Raw genomic sequence first — 19,765 nt, forward strand, 5'->3', positions numbered from 1 at the left:
CTGGTTCCAGTTATGCATTTGTCTGTGTTCAGTTGAGACCCTGGGACCTTGGCATGAGCTGACACCTGGTCTGCCGGCATCACAAATGGGTCAAGTGATTTTTGGCTGTAAAGTGCTTTGGGATGAAACATTCAATACAACCCTAAGATATTGTAAATTGCTACCCTCCCCCAATCTTTCACTAAGATGTGCTTAACCCTGGTTTGAGAATGGACACCATGATTGTACTCCCAAAGGCAGACCTTTACACAACAGATTGTGATTGGGGAATCAGCACATCCATTACTAATCTACCCACAAAAATCTTCAGAATTCTGAAGAAATCCATTCGAATACTGCCATGCTATAACACTCATAATGCTCATCAGAGCACTCCATAATGCAGTAGACTGAATGCTGTGAAATGTATTAAATACTATGAATAGGACCCTACCAAATTCACGGCTGTGAAAAATGTGTGTCAGACCATGAAATCAGACCTCCCCTGTGAAATCTAGCTATTGGAGGGGAGGGGCAGGGCTGGGGGCACCCCAGCTGTGGGCTCCTACTGTGCCCCCAGCTCCAGCTGCTAGTCCCCTCCAGGCTGGGGAGGGTCAGGACTCTTCCCCTGCATGGCAGCACTTGGGAGGAAATCAGACCCACCTCCAGGTACCTCCCTTGGCTGGGGTGCTCCCAGCAGCACCAGGGAGATCAGACCCACTTCCACCTCCAGCAACATTCTGCAGTCAAGGTGGGTACCCAGAGGTGGGCCTGATCTCCCCCCAAGCACAGCCATGCAGAAGAGCAAATCCTTTTCCTCCCCAGTCCAGCTGCAGCAGTAAGGAGCCTCCAGCTACAGCGCTCCCAGCAGCATAGGGGAGATCAGAGACACCTTCATCTCCAGGAACCTGCTGTGGCTGGAAGAAGCTCAGGTGCTGCTGCCTTTGGAGCCCAGCACAGAACTGAAGGTGGCAATCCATGACCCCACCTCCCCCAACAGCTGTGCAACACCCCCATAACCCCCTTTTGGGTTAGGATTCTCATGCTTACAACACACCATCTGAAAACATGAAATAGACTAATTTTCAAATCCTATGGCTGTGAAATTGATCAGCATGGACCCTGAATTTAGTAGGACCCTAACTATGAAGCTAAGAGTAGCTTTTGCTTGATTTCAATTGTTTTATTTCCTTTGAAGAGAAAACTCTTTAGTTCCCCCAAACCATCTCTTGGAACTTCTGACTAATGTACATATTGTTATGATTGGACTGCTTAATTCCTGCATGGGGAGAATTTAAAACTGTCAGACTGGCACCCATCAAAATATTTGAGAACTTACTCAAACTGGGTCAGGCTGAAGTGGAAATGACACAACTGTAGTGTTTTATATCACTTGTCAGAGCAAACAAGAGAAAAAACAATTTAACTCTTTCCTGCAGAGAAAAATGATCAAATGTTATCCATTTGCATTTAATATATCCTTATGGCTTCTAGCCAGACAACTTCAGTTTGCAATCTCAGAAGCTAACCAGAGCTAGACTTGGTCAGAAGTTAGATGGGGGGAAGGGAGGGACCAGCAAAGAAAACCTCCATATTACACAAATTGGCACTGCTGATTCAGAACACTCTGCTCTCTGACACAGTAAAAATCCTCAGCATTATGTTTGGGTGCCATTGTGGGTGCTGTTTTTCAGATGTTTCAGCTGGATATACGATTGTTCATGCTATAGAAATGGCTTTAAATAGAACTTGTGCTTTAGATCTCTTAGCTACTCTTGAAAATCTCCTAAATTAATAAATCTTGCCCTCGGTTTCTGTTTTGAAGTGTTCACTTTGTTGCAAGTATTGGATGAGCATTTTACAGACACATTTCTGCCTATCAGACGCTCACACTCTGTGTTTACTGTGGGCATTTGTTATTCATTACCACCATTGTGCAATTAGATAATTTCAGGGAGATGCTGTTGTTTCTGCTCCCTGATTGGATGAGGATCAATTCACTTTGAAGATGGAAGCCAATCAGCAGGATTAAGCAATTTTGGGAACATGTTTTTTCCCCTCCAAACTATTTGGGTCAAGTCAGGGCTGAGATGTCACTGCTAGAAAAGTTAAGCTATTGTAGCAGCAGCAGCAGCGGTCAGATTTAAAATTAGTCTGAATGTTATGGGTGGAAATTATGTCATCAGAGGTACAATCTTAACTAAAACTTGTGGCTCTGCCTATTTTGACTACGTGCCAGTGCTCCAGCCAGGGCCCTTCTCCAGTTGAAGTTGCAAAATGTATAATACAGCAGAAGGATTTGGGACAGCAGGCCTGGGTGTTGAATTAAGCACCATCTCCTTTTCCAAGCACCTGCCAAATGCTTTTATTGAACTTGGTCTCCAATTTTTGTCAGCTGTCACCATCAGCCACAGTCACAAGCCAGTTTGTAATTGCAGCATGAATTAATGTGTCCAATTCTAATTCTGCAGAACACAGCTGGATCTCTAGGCTCTGTCCAGGAGAGTAATAGGATTCCCATAGTACTGTGGTGCCACACAGTGCCCCAGATACAAGAATATTTCATATATAACATAAAGATGGGTTTTGAATTTTCTAGTCTCCAGTTTTATAAGCCATCCATGAGACAGACAGTAATTGTGGAATGTGTGTGGGAGAACTTCTCTTGAGACTGTTTCCCCGTGGAAGATGCTTATTGCAGCCACTGTGACAAAGACGTTCCCTATTGCTCCTCCAGATTGCAGTTAGCTGGAGTTCCATGTTATGAGATACAGCTCTCCAAAGCTATTTTACACAGTTTTTTGTTTGGAAGAGCTACCTTTGGGGTGCTGGTTGCATACAGAGGAAGGCTATCAAAGGGTCTATCTTTCAAGCTTGCTACATTATTCAGAATCTATTCTTGTCCCATCTCTTGAACACCAAATACTATAACTGAAAGTAAACAAGCCACAAAGAAGATACATGAATTTATTTTTACAATAAAAATTGTGAATAAAGTGTCATGGCTTTCAATGACTGAATAGATAATTGGTCCCTCACAATCGCATTCGGTTGGGGTCACTCCAGTGATTATCAAACCGTGGCACACAAACGTTCAGTATAAGAGAAACAGTTAAAATTTCCATAGTGAAAGAAAGCTGCAGATTGTGTAGCAGAGAAGATATGAAAATTTCTGTCTGGTTCATGGTTGCATCATAGGCTCTCTGCCAACCACTTTACTCCAAGAGGTCATCACAAAACCAGAATTGTATTCTTTTGTCTTTCCCCATCTGGAATGATTTTTTTAAAATCCCTTTGAAAACAATAATTGAGCAAATTAACAAGGTTCTAGTGGGGTTATACGCACCCACCCTGAGGGCAAGGAAGTTGTTAACTTGAATTTACTGAACATTACATAATGTATGGAAAGGCTTAGTTCCCATTTACTTTTGGGGTTATTCATGATTTTATCAACACCAGTTTGACGTCTCGGATTTAAGGCAGCTATGATGTTACTGAAAATGAGACAAATATTTGTAACCGCATTTGCCTCAATACTAGCCAGATCTCTAGTGTAGTGTTTCTGTCTGCAACCACCTCCTTTCTACCATACATTAAGCTGATACTTTTGTAACATTTCATGCTGTAATTTCACAAATCAGACTCCAAAGACCAGATATTAAGAATTTTACAATAATTTGTAAAAAATAGACACCAGTTATAAACAGGAAATATTTACAGCCAATCTGGCCTTTGTAGCAACATACAAATCTAAATTTGTTTATAATTCTCTACAGAATAAAGTATCAGCTACCATATCCAAGGATGTCTCGGAAAACTTGCTGGGTTTTACACGATTAAAAGACATTTGCAAAGGAAATTTGTGGACACATTTGAAATGTCCTATGTAAATGAGGAAAAGAACATCTCTGTAATAAAACCTAACCTTTTATGACACCTTCTCAAGAAAACAAACATCTCTCTTTCTTGGTTTGATGTCTGCAATGGTTAGCTGGGAATTTTCACTCTCACACAAGCCCAGCCTACAGACAAACATTGCTGCCCACTTCTTAGTACTCCCTCCTAGCAAGCCCCAATCTCACAAAGCTCCATAAATAGTGAGCAAATCCAGGGATGAATGGACCTAAAAATACAAAACAGGACAGACAGGTGACCCAAAATGGAAGATTCTGACAGGTCACTAAAAATAGATTTTAAATCAAATTAAAAATAGAGGTAATGTAAGAGGGATGCGTTACTGACACTGCAGAAGCCTTAGAGTAACCTACAGCTTGCAGTAAATCAAGTATATCATCCATCAGATGCTACCTTATCTGCATATAATAGTAATGTATCAGAGCGAGCTGGGGTTTCATCCTGAGTAGTGTTTACTGATTGATTTTGGCTACCCGTATTTGAAAGTGACTTGCTACAGGAATTTCCAGGCTGCTCCACTAACAGTTCAGAAGCAGCACCAGCATGCTCATTCTCCTTTGCTGTAGCACATGGAGCTGCATTTTCCTCAGCAGTCCGAGACAGATTCTGAGACTGGGCAGCCTGTCTCCCTGCTTCTGCCTCCTGCTGCTGCAGCATCTGCTCCACCTCAATCTCAAGTTCCAGATTTTCTTCATCTGCCTCCACTTCCAGCTGCTTCATTAACTCTTCCAGCTTCTTGGCCTTACGAAGTTCATTCTGCTGTATTATAGTGCATAGATGCTCTGTGAGACGCTCCTTGATTTCAGTCTTCCGTTGGAAATCTAGCTTTGCTGCTACATACTCTGACTCTGCCTTATCATATCGCTTCCTGCAAAAATAATTTTTTAGTGTTATTCATCCTGAAGAATCCCAAAGTGCTTTACAAGTTACACACATGAATGAATACTTGATCAATCAGTGAAAGGCGTTTTCCTCTGGAGTGGGCAATGACAGCTATTTAATAGCACACAACAACATTGTTCAACAATTATAAAGCAAGGGATGGAAAGGAGAATATGCCAGCAGAAGAAAGTCCACTCCATCAATTTCCACTGCCGCTGCATTCTAGGAGTAAATTCCCTTGTCTGAAATGCACAGGTGGCAAACAATTTTGTTGACTTTTGTATGAGATTCATCTCCAGCATGCTGAAAGAAATCATCACTGGTAACTGCTCCATGTATTCCAATGGAAAATTAACTATTCAGGAAGATACCAAAGCGATTCATGTTCATTTTATTGTTAGCTAAAGAGATCAACAATCCAACAGATATAAATTCTATGTAATTAATGAAGTAGTTACATTGCTACTTCAGTCTTTTCTAAAAGTGTACTTTCCGTCATTCAAAAAACCATATACCTATGTCACTAGCAGTACAGATGGGCACAGCACGACACCATATAACGACCACAGTATTTGCAGAGCCACCAACGTAGAAATAATTGTATCATCAGCATGGACACTTATCAGTTCGTACATTCTGACATGACAAACTTTCTAATGTAAAGCAACAATTACAAATATTTTGTGGGGCAACATAACGGTGGAAGGACTTAACTAGTAGAAGAATACCACAGGCTGGCTAAGAGGGGAGGGAGGCTGTGGATCATACGAACCACGACCCTGTATTGCACCTTGTGACAGAGCATCCACAAACACAGTATCACAAAAGTGCCTGTAAAAACAAAGAGCTGCTTCGTAAAGCCATATTCAGGTGTCTCATTACCAAGCAATAGAGGGACACAGTGATCCTTTTGTTTGAGGACGCAGAACAAAATGAAGCAGGATTCTTTCAGAGTATATTCCAGTAATAAATAACTGCAGGATTCTGCTCCCAGCTGGAGCTCTCTCCCTGGCAGTGAATGACAAAGCCATGTCCACAGGGCCCCAAAATACCCACTCCTCTTTCTGTCACAAGTGAGTCACAGAGATGATGTAATGAAGGACTCAGAAATGAAGCATACATACAAGGAACAAAATTAAGATTACTGTGGAAACATGTGTCCAATTAAAACTTTAACCTGCATGAACACAGGGTTGTTGTTTTTTTTCCATTGGAATATTTATAAATATTCCATTTTATAACATTCAGATGTCCAAACTATGCAATTAGGACTATAAACATTGCACTTCTTGGCAGCTTAAACTGATTTGGCATTTAGCCTTAAAATATAAGGCAAAACTTCAATAATTGCTCAGAAAGGCATTACTTATTAGGTAAATGAAAGCTTTTAATGGTGGGTGGTATATTCTACAACACTGAAAATCCATGTGTAACTCTACTTTCCAAATCATGAAAAACTGATTATACAAAGACACAGCAAACTCGTGAGGCATATTTTTAAAGCTTTGCCTTCTTTCCCTATTAACCTTCCTTTTTCCATCTTTGTTATCTAAGTACAGTTTCCTGTAAACATTCTGTATGATTTTTTCCTATCACTGAGCATTTAAGAGGCACAGTTCAAATGGGTGTAACGTTTTATGATACATGTCTAAATGTTTCATGAATTTTCTGAAATCTATATGAGTAAATCCTTCAAACACATTCGCACTGAAAAGTCTTCTCTGACATAGATCTGAAACTGAGAGATTTTTCCAAACTATCCTAAAATAGTGGAACTACATAATGTCAGCTAGTCCCTGCCATTTTAAATGATAATTAGTCGATAGCCCTCCTCAGTTCTTAGCTACCACTGGTATTCATTTAAAAGCTAATTACCATGTTTATTGGCCTGTGGGTCAATGCACAGCAAAAGTCATAAGGAAAACTACAATTTCTACATGTTGAATAGTGAACTAAAACCATAACCAGACATTTCCATTTCATTAAATGCCTATATAAACATGCTTATATTTACACACTTATGTTGTGGTTTACCCTATACTAATGAGGCACTCGATTAATTTTACATGTTGAAGGATGCTGCAAAAGGGAACCATCAGAGTTGCACTCCCTTGTAGTAGTAATAATAATAATAGTAATAAAAAACCCCTCAAATGATGGAAAGAGACATTGAGAACCTTGAAGACTGACCTACATTTGGTCCCAATTCAAGAAAGTACCTACTTAGCTTTAGGCACGTATGCAAGTGAAAGATTTCAATAGAACTTAAGTGCTGTCCTGAATTAGGGTGCTTAACTGACTCAAGACTTTTGTTTACAGAGTTGATGTAATACATTACATGTGTTTGGTTCTTCTATTAAAACTGCTCCTTTCCCAGGAATAAAGCCAACAACGAAACTACCCTATAACACAGAAGCGCTTATGTATAACTCTACCATAATGGACCAGCACATATGTACGATGAAAGGGGTGGGTGGGTGGGAGGGAGGGAGGAAGGGAGGTGGGGGAATGGCAAGTAAAGTTTTCAGTCAGGAAACTTATGTTAGTTGCAAGCTTCTGTTTAGGCCACTATGATCTAAAGAGAAACCACTGTATATTAAAACTTATTAAATACACCTGCACTGTGTCTTTTAATGACATGACTCCCTTCAGCTTTCTTCAGTGAAAGGAAACTGCATACATTTTCCCAAAAGTACTTGCTGCTCTGTTTGTTAATTGCTTACCGAGCAAATGAATAATCCATGCTGGCCTGATCGATTCGGTTTCTTAAGATCCCAATGTCAGCAGACACCATGTCATCCAGAGCCTGTAGCTCTTTTTGGATCCGCTTTAGTTTCACTGTTTCAGCCTGAGTTCTTTTGGATCTGAAAAAACAAGATGCAAGTTCTCTCTCTTTAGAAGCATCCTACACAAGAGACATGTGTTTAAATTACAGACCCACCAGCTCATTAGTAGTTGCTCAAAGGTTTCTCTTTTGTAGTTTAAGACTCTTGATCTTTCTTCCCATATCTATGGGGATCTAAAGTGTCTGCTATTAACAGTCTGAAACAAAAATATGTAATGACTGCAATCAAAGTGCCTAAAATGGACTGTATTCCTTCACTCTGAAAACTCACTCTCTGAAACTAAGTAACTTTAAGCATAAGAACATAGAAAATTGCTAGAAAGGAAAAGGGTACTTCGTCCTGCAAATTTCCCCCTTCAAAGAATCCCAAATAGCAGGAGCCAAAGAGAGACTGGGTCACCTAACCCAAATGTGGTTATTTCCATTTTGTAGGATTACTCTCTATAGGCCTGATCCAACGCCCAATGAAGGCAATGGAAAGATTCACATCAAATATGAAAGATTTCAATCAAGCCCTACATAATCTTCTTCAACTCTGTTTATTACATTTGTAAGTTTTCAAGAACTGAAACTATCTACAGGAAGCATGTTCAGACCCAAGCACCTCAGGTAATTTTCAATGAGATCTCATACTAGGCCATGCTACCCCCGCCCATCATATCAGTGAATCACGTTTGATTTTCCATAAAATAGCCTTGGGTATCTTAAAATCTCCAGTCTTCTGACCGACCAGCATTAGCAAACCACTGTCACCTTTTTAATCAATTCACCAATTCTATCATCAACTCGTCATGCAACCAATACTTTTTTCACACCACCTGTATCCAGATACATACCATCTTTGCACCTCCAAATGCCCATTATCAATTCCTTTACGTTTCACTATAACAGAGACTTATCCTGATATTCCCACAACTAAACGTTAACTCAGCCCTATCTTTCACCCTTGTGCCAGCAGACTAATAAGCCCTTTTAGCTCAGCCACTTTTTCTAAACTACATATTAGCCCCGTCAACTATATCTTCTAGTCTTCTCTATTTCACTCACCCAATTCGTGTATTCTCTAGTCTCATACTCTGAAGCCTGTTGGACACTGCTGCTTCATTTACCTCTAGACTCCTTCTTGACTTAGCATTAAAGATCTCTGACTTAATACCAACACTTGTTTCTCGCACAGTGTGCATTCAGTCTGAACTTAGCACAGCTGGTTGTCCTCTTCTAGCAGACTCAACTTGCTGCATTTTTCATTAAGATGTTTTTAATGGAGATCCTTTCATCAGAGAATCTCAAAGCACGTTACACTACACACCATAATTAATTAAGCCTCTCCAGACTTCTGAGAAAAAGGTAATATTCCCATTTTATAGGTGAGGGAACAAGCAGACTAAGTGACTTTCTAAATGTCTCTCAACAAGTCACTGGCAGAGCTGGGACTAGAACCCAGGAGTCCTGACTCCCTGTCCTCTGCTCTAATCACTGTACACAATACCACCAAATGAAGTGCTCAATCACTGATCTGTTCAAGAACATCAGATTCACTCTGTAAAGTTGTAACAGGAATTATCAGTCTGCAGAAGAAGCTGCATCTTCAGAAATGCAATCCACATAAAAAGAGCTTCTTAGCCACCACACAATTTGGAATAAAATGTGAGTATCATGTACTGTTGCTCATTTGCACACAAAAAAAATCTTTAGTGCAGAGGAAAGGGGGACAAGTTGGATTTGCTAAAACTTAGTAACTTATCACAGACAATAAACACCCCCTTCCCTAGGTATGGCAATAGAACGCAGAACGCCCTCATCACCTTTCAGCAATGGCTTTGGCCAGGAGTGCCTTCTTGCGTTTATTCTTCTCTTCCATCAGACGCTGCTCCTGCTGGAGAACTTCCCAACGAGATTTCTCCTGCCTGGGCATTAACAAAGCAACAGGGTTAAACAAGGGTTCATTTCTTTCCTGCCTCTTCCCACTCAAAACAGCAGTCATACTCCTTGTGTTTATTTTGTTGGAGCACCCATTAAGAATTTCCAAGAATCCAAGGACAGCTCAACACCTTGGTTCTGTGGGAATGAGGAAGGAACACTGATCAGGAAGAAGAGTTATTAGCTTCAGGAGATACTCAACAAGTTTACTCTTAAAAAACAAGCCAGGGTCTCTTATGAACAAAGAATGTGGGGTTTGTTCTTTGCTACATTAGAATCCCATGTTTTTAACTAAAATTAGCATATATTGTTCACAAATAGGTGGCTTTTCACTATAAATCATACACACCCCAACCCATCTCTAAAATCCTGGGCAGACAAATATTTTATGGTATTATATAAATTCATTCTAATTGGATTAGATGAATGCAACAGTCTTTGGATGTGGCTGTCAGTGGCCGAATGCCATTTTTCCCTACCTAAGTCACATCATGTTAGTTGTTGCGGGGATCTCAGTAACAAACCTCTCCTCATAATTTAATGCATAATAGGGCTGTTCTTCCATGAACAAGGCATACAATGGAGGATAAAAATAATTGGTTTTTAATTTAAAAACTATTTTTGTATTTAAATTAGGTGTCTGATTTTATTTTAATTATAGTAAGGCTTTCTTTTTAAAAACAAACCTGCTTAAAATTAAATCTGAATTTAATATAAAATACATTAAGGCCTGAACTTATCATAATTTAGTTGCAAATGTGAAACATGTTTTGATAAGAGAAGTTTATGTATCCAAAACATTCAATGTTATTTTAATAAAAATAAATTTTATATGCTGTTCTGTTTAGTTAAATTTCATTTACTCCCCAATGCAGCTTGACACAAATCATGAGCAAAAAGTTAATCATCTAATAAATACACAACATATCATTCACCATTTTCTAACATACAAAAAATGTACAATTAATAAGAATCTGAAAATAGTAAGCTATACAATTGTCTAAATAAATGTATACAGGTATAGTATATCCTCCTAGGTAGCAAAGAGATGTACCAAACTAGTGTGTAAAGTTGTATTTAGTTGTAAATCAACATGTTTTAATGGTCATATCAGCAAATAAGAATGCACCTTTATTGAGAAAATAACAAGTACAAATGGAAATGTTGATTAAGATTGATTATTTAAATTGAGGATTTCCACTTGGTGATTTAAATTGCCGTGATGTAAATCAGTCCACCCCGGAATAAAATATCAGAAGTTACTTGATAGCTAAAGAGAAGGAAGAAATTTTTTCAAACCACTGTGATGCTAGAACATGGTGGTGTTATTTGACGTGGGAATGTTTCAATGGAATATACATGGTAGTTGGGTCTGCATTGGTGGCTGCTGGGCAGCAACCAACGGGTTAGCTGTAGAATGTACTAACTGGGAAAGTTTGGGCCTGTCAGTCTGATATAGCACTATCCATGGCCAGGGTGAATAAATATCAATTTAAAAAAATCAAAAATATCGATGTTTTTAATTTAAATTTTTTTTTGATAAAATGCTTTTTGAGGAAAAAACTATCTAAAGATAATTTTAATTAAGATACATTATAGCTCAAAGATATCTCATCATGGAATAGGGATTATAAATTCTAATTCTATAGTGTGAGACAATATAGTCATGTAATGTTTAAGAAAAAATTTGTAAATGAGTTCCAATAGTTCATGGATTAGGGACCCAATTTTATGGAGTTCCAGGGGCTTCTGTATAGATTATTTTGGTTAATCTTTCTATCTACCCAATCGGACTCAGTGCTCAGTCTATAAGATACCATCAGAGATGCTTAGTTTTGCAGTTCTCAAACTGTGGATTTGTGTCTTCAGAGATAACATGCTTGTTAACAGCAAAAATGTTTTTAAATAAATTATAGAGGTGAGAAATAATAGACCTCAACCCTATTGTCCCTCTGCAAATTTGTGTACACACAGTCAATCCCTTACCTCTCTCTAAAAGTGCAAAGTTTCAAAAAGTTCAATTAATAGAAGATTGTTGGGGGCAGAATAGATCCGGACAATGAGAAGAAGTCTGGAGATAAATGTGAGAAGGGAGGGACAGGTAGCAGAAACAAAAGTGAAACTGTTTGAGCAGCATATTGCAGAAGAATTAAGGTCTTTCTGAGTGTAGCCTTCATTGATTTGAGATCACCATACCATTCTCTCACTAGAAGGGAAAACCTATAATGGCAGCAGGCTGTAAGAGAGACCCAGTTTGGGAATAAGAACCATTCAAGAAATATATGTTTGCTGATGATGTTTTAAAAAAGTCACACCAGTAAACTGGTGGAAGTCACTTAACACTTGGATTCAGAGCCTGTTGAAGTGATAACCTCACTTTTAACAGCAGTAGCTTCTTCTGCTAGTGTAGAAAGAATATTTTCTTCCTTTGGACTAATTCATTCCAAATTCAGAAATCTTTTGGAACCTGAAAAAGCAGGAAAGCTTGGTTTTTTTTTTTTCCAGATTATGAACAAACAGGAAAATGAAGGTGAAGATGACTGAGTTAGCTGCAGAAGCCAATATTTTAAGTTTCTCATGTTGACCTGGCTGATGTAGTCGATTTAATTTTTGTGTTTTAAAAAAGTCATTTAACTATTTTAGTTAAAAACAATTTTAACAAAAACAAACCTGATTTTAAAAACACTTGAATGTTTAATTAACTTCAAAAATTCATATGCTTGTTTTGTTAAAATATTATATGTTTGCTGTTGAAAAAAATCCATAATCCATAATGTTGTTCTAGTTAAATAAAACAATTTAAATGTCTGTCTGGTGATGTTCTCCTCCTAATACAGCATGGCAAGAAAATCCCCCAAATATTAATGATTAACCTGTTGAATTGGAGATAGTTCACCTCCCAATGACTTCATAAATATCTGCTTCATTTACCTTTGGTAAATGAAATACCAATCATTCATTTTCTGATATAGCTGTAAAACTCATCTGAAAAGTTTTCAAAATAGATCACTTTAAAAATGTATCGTGTGTACCTTCTAAAAATGAAACCTACATCTCTGAGTTCTGAAGAATATGTATTAAGGTTATAACAACCAACAAGAATGCACTTTTTAATGTAGAAATCCATGAATAAATTGAGTCTTCCTGACTAGTGATTTAAATCAAATCCACCCTGTCCATGGCTTTGCTGAAGTATGTACTTACTTTTTAAATGAATACATGCCATGGAGCATTACAAAATGCTTACAGACGGGAAGAATGAACATTCTACTGAGTACTGGGACTCTCAATGATGGAAAAAGAAATAGAGTGTATGGAGGCATGCAGGAAAAGAAACCTAAAAATGTAAAACACAAAAAATCACCTTAATACAGGCTGTGCCAGATAGCCAGTCTTTTACACAAAGGAAAAATAACTACATGTAAGGCACCTGGCCATTTATGCAGTGCTGTACCACGGTAGAGAGCAGGAGAACTTCCTGACTAAAATTGCACATAGCTGCTTACAGCAACATGGAATAGTGGACTAGATGGGGCATGTCTCTGATCAAGTATGGCAATTACTGTCCAGATGGTTCAGAGGAGGGTGCAAAAATCCCCACTCTAGGCGCCATGGGGTAATTTGATCCCTGTGATACTCTCATCCAAACCCCTAATTGTTAAAGATCAGCTCAAACCCTAAAACATGATATTTTATCCCTTGTTTCCAATATTTTTAGCATTAACTATAACAACTTTGGCACCTAAGACCTTATTACTCTGGGTACCCAGAAGTAACTTCAGACAAACAAGGGCAAAATAGTTACAACAAACAAGACAATGAGTATATAGTCTGGCAGTCTAATTATTAGAACGAGCAGTTTTTGTTTTTTTTTTTAGTTAACCTCATAGCCTTCTCTTGATGCAAAAAGGATGAGGGTTTTTCAATCATGTTAGCTCAAGACCATTGAAAAACCCCATCAAGATGCAGTCTAGCACATCTAGAGCCATGTTAGCTGGCCATAATTTAGCCAAGCGAGGAGACTAAACAATTGAAACCCATCCTGACACCAAATCAAAAGAAGGCCCATAGAAAGTTTTGAAAACCAGGAGAGCAATTTTTTGAAAGGGACAAAAGTTACACAGAACCAAAAAGATGCATTTCCAAATGTGAGCTTTGTTTACTAGATAAATAAACCAGAATCAACAGAGATGCGCTTAAGCCTTCAAAGACAAATTAAATAAATAAATTTAAAACAAAAAAAAAAAAAAAAAAAAAGAGTCCCATGACCTGGCCACCTTACAATTTAAGTCCCTAATCCTGCAATCTTACCTGCATGGAGTCTATTGAAGACAACAGGACTCCCATCTGCACGAATTAGGGCTCGTCTACACTGGCACTTTACAGTGCTGCAACTTTCTCACTCAGGGGTGTGAAAAAACACACCCGAGCGCAGCAAGTTTCAGCTGGGAGCTGCGTTCCTAGCGCTGGGAGCTGCGCCCCTCGTGGAGGTGGGTTTTTTAGAGCGCTGGGAGAGGACTCTCCCAGTGCTCTGCCATGACTACACAAGCCACGTTAAAGCACTGCCATGGCAGCACTTTAATGTTGCCAGTGTAGAGTAGCCCTTAGATTGCAGGACTCAGGTCTACATGAGATATTACTGAACAAAGCATGGCAATTAAAGGATCAGCAGGAAAGAAGCAAAGGAGAAGACTTCTTACTCTAAAATACAGTACTGTTTAATATTAAATTTCAATTTATTGTACAACAAAATGATGAATTAGTAAGGAATAAAACCAATCCTTTGATTTTACAGACTTACTAACAATTCCACTCTCTTTTTCTCCAGTTTGAAATCCATCTTTACAGGGAATTCCTGGGGATTTTCATTGCCATTACAAGGATTTTCAAGTCCCTGTGCATTCTGTTGATCTCTGGTGTCATGTTGCCTTTGATCCTTGATTGGGGATAGAGGAGGTGACGGCAGAGGCTGCTGAGGAAGACAGAGCTTGTGTTTTGGTACAGAAAGCAGCTGTTCTGGAGGTACAGAGGCTGCTCCATCCTGCAGTCCCAGTTTATGACATTGTTGCTGAAGAGCTTTTTCTCGTAGCAACTGCTGACGGCTCTTATTTACAGACAGGGGTCGACGCTGCTGATCAGAAGATTCAGATGTATCTATTTATAGTAAAAATAAAAACAGAATCCTTTTAGGAGAGGCAAAATCTTGACAATTTGTTTTCTTATAAACTCTAATGCTGGTAACATGATCAACCTTTGTCAGAAAGTCACGTGAGTGAGGCTATGCAAACAAGCCATGTAAAAATGTTTTGCTGCTATAATATTAACAACAGAGGTTCAGGTTATTTCAGTGAAATACAGAACTTGGATGCTGGACAGAACTCCTGGATTACTCAAAGCTGTGGTAAATTCTCCATCGCTTGAAATCTTTCAATCAAGCTTTCAGGTCTTTCCAAAAGGCATGCTCTGGTTCAACCACAAGTTGTTGGGCTGGATATAGGAATCACTGGATGCAACTGGATAATGCAGCTGGTCAGACTAGATCAGTGGTTCTCAAACTTTTTGTACTGGCCGATCCCTTTCACTCAGCAAGCCTCTGAATGCAGACCCCCCCCTTAAATATAAAAATATGTTTTTAGTTTATAACACTGCTTTAAATGCTAAATTTATAGCCCTAGTATTTAAAATGAACTTACCATTTCTCACTGCTTTTAAATTAAAACAAAAAGACATTTTTATTGTTATTGTTATAAGCAGAAATTATTGTTATAAGCAGAAAAAATATTTTTAAATAGTTGCTATTTAATACTGGGGGGAGAGGCATGAAGCAACTTTGTCAATACCAACACTTGTTTCTCGCACAGTGCCCCATTGTCACCCTTACTTCTGCGCTGCTGCTGGCAGAAGCTCTGCAAGTTGCACTACTCCTGGCAGCAGCACGGCTTTCAGCGCCGCCACCACCAGCAGCACAGAAGTAAGAGTGGCAATGGGGTGCTAAGTCTGCTGTGAAAAGTTATATCTGTGTTTGTTAATATCACCTTTCACAGCAGACTTACTAGGGCAAACTTCTTATCTAGCTGGGAAGCTGTGAACAGTGATATTAACAAACATACAAATATCACTTTTCACAGCAGACTTACTCACGCCCCATTGAGACCCTTACTTCTGTGATGCTGCTGGCAGCAAGTGCTGCCTTCAGAGCTAGGTGGACGGAGAGCAGCAGCTGCTGGCCAGGTGCCCAGCTCTGAAGGGAGCATAGCCACCAGCAGCAATACCACACAATGCCACCCTTACCTCTGTGTAATGCTTGACCTTTGCACTGCGAAGGGTGGCTGGTGGTGGGCGGGGCTAAGGCAAATTTTGGAGTGGGTATAGCCCGCACAAGCCCCCCGCCAGCACCGCTGTGTGTTTGTTAAATTATAAATTACTTTTTTTTTTTGCCTAGCCCAGTGTTCTGATTGTTCTGTGGCTTACTGCAGCTCTTCAGCTGCTGAATAATCAAGCCCTCTAATGTTGTCTCAGTCCCAAGGCCAGCCTTAGGGAAAACGGCACCCTGGGAAAACTTCAATTTTGGTGCCCTTCCTTTGGAGATGTAGCGGGGCTGGAGGCAGAGCAGGGCAGTGGGCCAGCCATACACAGGGCTAACAACTCAAGACCCCTTGGAATAACCTCACGACTCCCAGTCTGAGAACCCCTGAACTACATGATCATAATGGTGCCCTGTAGTCACAAAATCTATGAGAGAAGGGAAGGGGGAGAATCTTTTTCATCACATACATGTAAGAAACCAGCTGAAGATTCTCACATTCGAAGGCCGGAAGGAACCACTGCGCTGCCCCGCACCGAGCCCCTGCCTAAGCCAGCCCGGGGCACGTCCCCAAGCTAAGCCCTGTTCCAAGTCCCAGCGGTTACCGACCCTCCCCGGCACGGGATCGGAAGGGGCCTTTCGCCTCTGGAGCGAGCTGGCCAAGACCCCTACAGGGCTGGGCACCGCCACAGACCCCGCCCCGGCCCCACTGCTGTCAGCGCCAGGTCAAGCAAGGCGGGGGCAGCCCCAGGGCTCCGGCTGCCCTGCCCAGCGCCCCCGAGCTCGGGCCAGACCCAAGGTCCCAGGAGAGGCCGGGCTCGGACGGGGCCCCGACACCAGCTCTGCGCCCAGCCGGCCTGCGGGGGGAGGGGAACCGGGCTCCGAGCATCCGCCCCACGGAACCAGCAAGTGCCGCCTCGAGGGCCCCCGCTCACCCCGGCCGGTACCTGCGCGCGGCCCCCGCAGCCTCCGCAGCTCCTGCTCGGAGAAGCCGGCCCAGCCCCCCGCCATGGCGCCTCACCCCCGGGGGTGGCGGCGCTCGCGGCCGGCGCTTCCTCCTTCCGCTGCCACGTGCAGGCCTCGGCAGGACCCCGCGCCCTGGCCTGCCCCTCGCTCCGCCGGCCGCTTCCCCACAGCCTGGGGGTATCAATCTCAGAGCAGGCAGCGCTAAAGGCAGCCCGGCGGGGTCCTAGCGCGTTACCATGGGGAAGGGGGCGGGGCCTCAAGGGGAAGGTGGCTGCTGGGCAGGGGAGGGAGATGGGGGTGGGAGGAGCCCTGCAGAGGGGAGCGAGGCAGCTGGCTCCCCCTCCTGCCTCCCATCCTGCTGGAGCTCATTCCTTGCTCTCCAGGCCCAGGGGTGAGGGGCTCAGCCCCAGACTCCTTCCTTCCTTTCTCTGTGCCCTCAGGGTACCACTGCTGGGCCAGGAGCCAGGCTGGCATCTCCTCCACTCTGCCTATTGGGCGCTGCACCACTGAGAAAGCAGCAAATGAGACTGTAGCAGAGCTCTCCCCCTCTCAAGCCCTATGAATGTGGCAAGGCATCCTACAGTGCTCACCTGAATAGGGACAGCTAGTAAAAATGGAGTAATTTAGCTCCTGCTACCCTTGCTAACTGATCATTTCTACCTGTACAATAATAGTTCATGGCAGTGGCCAGGAGGCAAGTTTGTGGCAGATGTAAGGGCTTGTCTACTCTTGAAATGCTACAGTGGAACAGCTGCACTGCTGTAGCACTTCAGTGTAGACACTGCCTACTCCAGTGAGTGACAGGGATCAGATAATCCACCTCCCTGAGAGGTCGGCAGAAAAGGGTAGCTGGAATTTGGAGTTGGGTGGGAGACTGGGAGTGGCTGGGTAAGGATACCAGGAGCTGGGAGGGGAGGCAGAAAAGATTGAAATTGGATGGTAAGGAGACTGGGACTGGAGCCAGGGAGAAAACTGACAGGGACTGGGACTCAGGTGGGGTGGAGAGACAGAGAATATGAGCAGCCAGGTCAGACTGAGACCAGTGGGGTGGGTGGAAGGAGGGTGAGGGGGTGGGAAGCTGATCTGCCAAGGAATCAGGGTACAGCAGAAGAACAGGGATGGGAGAGGAAAAAAGACAGACAAGGAGCTGGGGGCAAGGGGGTGGCTATTGAGATTGCACAGGGAGCCACAGAAGGGACTGGGGATGGAGAGTGAAAAGACAGATAAGATGAAGAGTCAGGAGGGGGTAACTGGTAGTGGCTGGGCAAGGAGATGGGACTAGGAGCTGGAAAGGGGTGGGGGAACTGGGAATGGTTGGTCAAGAAGACTGAGACTAGGATGGTGAATCCAGAGGGAGAGTCTATGATTTGCTAGACAAGAAGACTGGAACTGGGATGAGAAACGTAAGGAATGGAAACTGGGACTGACAAGGTGAAAAGGATGGGACTGCAATGAATAGCCAGGGGTGTAGAAGAGAGGACTGGGACAGGGACAGGAAGGGGACAGCACAGAAAAACTCAAGCTTGGGGGAAACAGAAAAGTCTGTCCACACTAGAGCACATCCCCCTCCAGAGCCTTCAGTGGAACCCAAGATTCCCGAGTCTCACCATTCATCTGCTGTCAGCATATGTCTGTGAAACCCACTGGCAAACTATCTCATCCACCTCTAGTGCTGGTCCCCATAGAGGATGACAACTTACTATTGCTACCAGTTACTACATTAGCTCAAGTAGCCAAGATCTGTGCAGTAGATCTAAAGGTTCCAACTGTGCTGAAGTCCCACAAAGGTGTCAATATGATGTCACATGATGGAATTTCTGTTTTTTCTTTTTGCTTTTTTAAAAATCTAGGAAATTACATATAAAAACCTGTGTTAAAAGAACATCATTATGGTTGCGAAGTCAAGCACTCAAAAGTTAGGAAATGCCAGAATGCAGGTTGCTTGTGCCTATATATTACTTTTACACACACACACACACACACGTCCATGTCCATAACATATAATATGTTTGCATGCCCCACATGTGCTTTTCTAGACCCTAATAAATTTGGATTTCTTTTAAGTTTCATCTAACTGTGAATTTCCTGTGTTTAACTGTTGGCTTGGGATAATTACAACATCCTTGTAATGTATTTTATCCTAAATTACTGATGTGTATTCAGGGGCGGCTCTAGGAATTCCGCCGCCCCAAGCGCTCTGGCGGTCGCCGGTCCCGAGGCTCCGGGGGACCTCTTGCAGACGTGCCTGCGGAGGGTCCGCTGGTCCCGTGGCTCTGGTGGACCTCCCGCAGGCATGCCTGCGGATGCTCCACTGGAGCCGCGGGACCAGCGGACCCTCCGCAGTCATACCTGCGGGAGGTCCCCCAGAGCCGCCTGCTGCCCTCCCGGCAAAATGCCACCCCAAGTGTGCGCTTGGCACGCTGGGGTCTGGAGCCGGCCCTGTGTGTATTCTGTCTTAATTGTAGTCCAACATTTTGTTTGGAAATACAGATATATATATTTACAAATAAAGATAAAGGAAAAAGACAATTAATAATATACTTTTATATCTCAACAAAGACAGCCTTCCAGAGTGCAAGTATTTTTCCATCTGTACACAATTCCTGTAGTGGATTTACATATACTCCAGGTCCCAACGATCAGGTTTCCCTCCAGCCATGAAGAAGGCAGAAGGGACTACAGAGGCAGGAGTGGTCAGGCTTAGCTGAGATGGCCAACAGGCTCAAGGCTTAAGTAATACATCATTTTTAATAAAGGGGGACATTTGCAGTGTTTAACCGCATCCCTCCCCCTTCCATAGTTTCCCAATCTGTAAAGGATTAGCTAGGCTCTGAAGTTTTGCCATGTCCAAGCCCTCGGAGAGAGAATTCATAACTAGATGACCATGTATAATGCTAAGATTTATCTTGGAAACACTTTAACAGCTTCTGCATGACTAACTCATCCCATATATA

General features: G+C 42.0%; 1 protein-coding gene across 5 annotated transcripts; it reads right to left on the reverse strand.

Moving 5' to 3' along the window:
- Positions 1–2,861: 2,861 nt before the first annotated feature.
- Positions 2,862–18,520, reverse strand: GORAB (golgin, RAB6 interacting). Of its 5 annotated transcripts, none has more exons than XM_039486382.1 (5): positions 18,419–18,520; positions 14,347–14,695; positions 9,427–9,528; positions 7,500–7,640; positions 2,862–4,762 (listed from the first exon to the last, which is right to left on the reverse strand). In XM_039486382.1, the coding sequence occupies exons 1-5, from the start codon at positions 18,423–18,425 to the stop codon at positions 4,270–4,272; spliced, it is 1,092 nt and encodes a 363-aa protein (XP_039342316.1). In that variant the 5' UTR covers positions 18,426–18,520; the 3' UTR covers positions 2,862–4,269. The 5 variants fall into 5 exon arrangements, with proteins under 5 accessions (XP_039342316.1, XP_039342314.1, XP_039342313.1 ...); XM_039486380.1 differs by lacking the exon at positions 18,419–18,520 and adding an exon at positions 16,793–16,997; XM_039486379.1 differs by lacking the exon at positions 18,419–18,520 and adding an exon at positions 16,781–16,997.
- Between the last annotated feature and the right edge of the window lie 1,245 nt (positions 18,521–19,765).

This window comes from Mauremys reevesii, linkage group 8 (assembly GCF_016161935.1).
Source record: "Mauremys reevesii isolate NIE-2019 linkage group 8, ASM1616193v1, whole genome shotgun sequence".
Taxonomy (NCBI): Eukaryota; Metazoa; Chordata; order Testudines; family Geoemydidae; genus Mauremys; species Mauremys reevesii.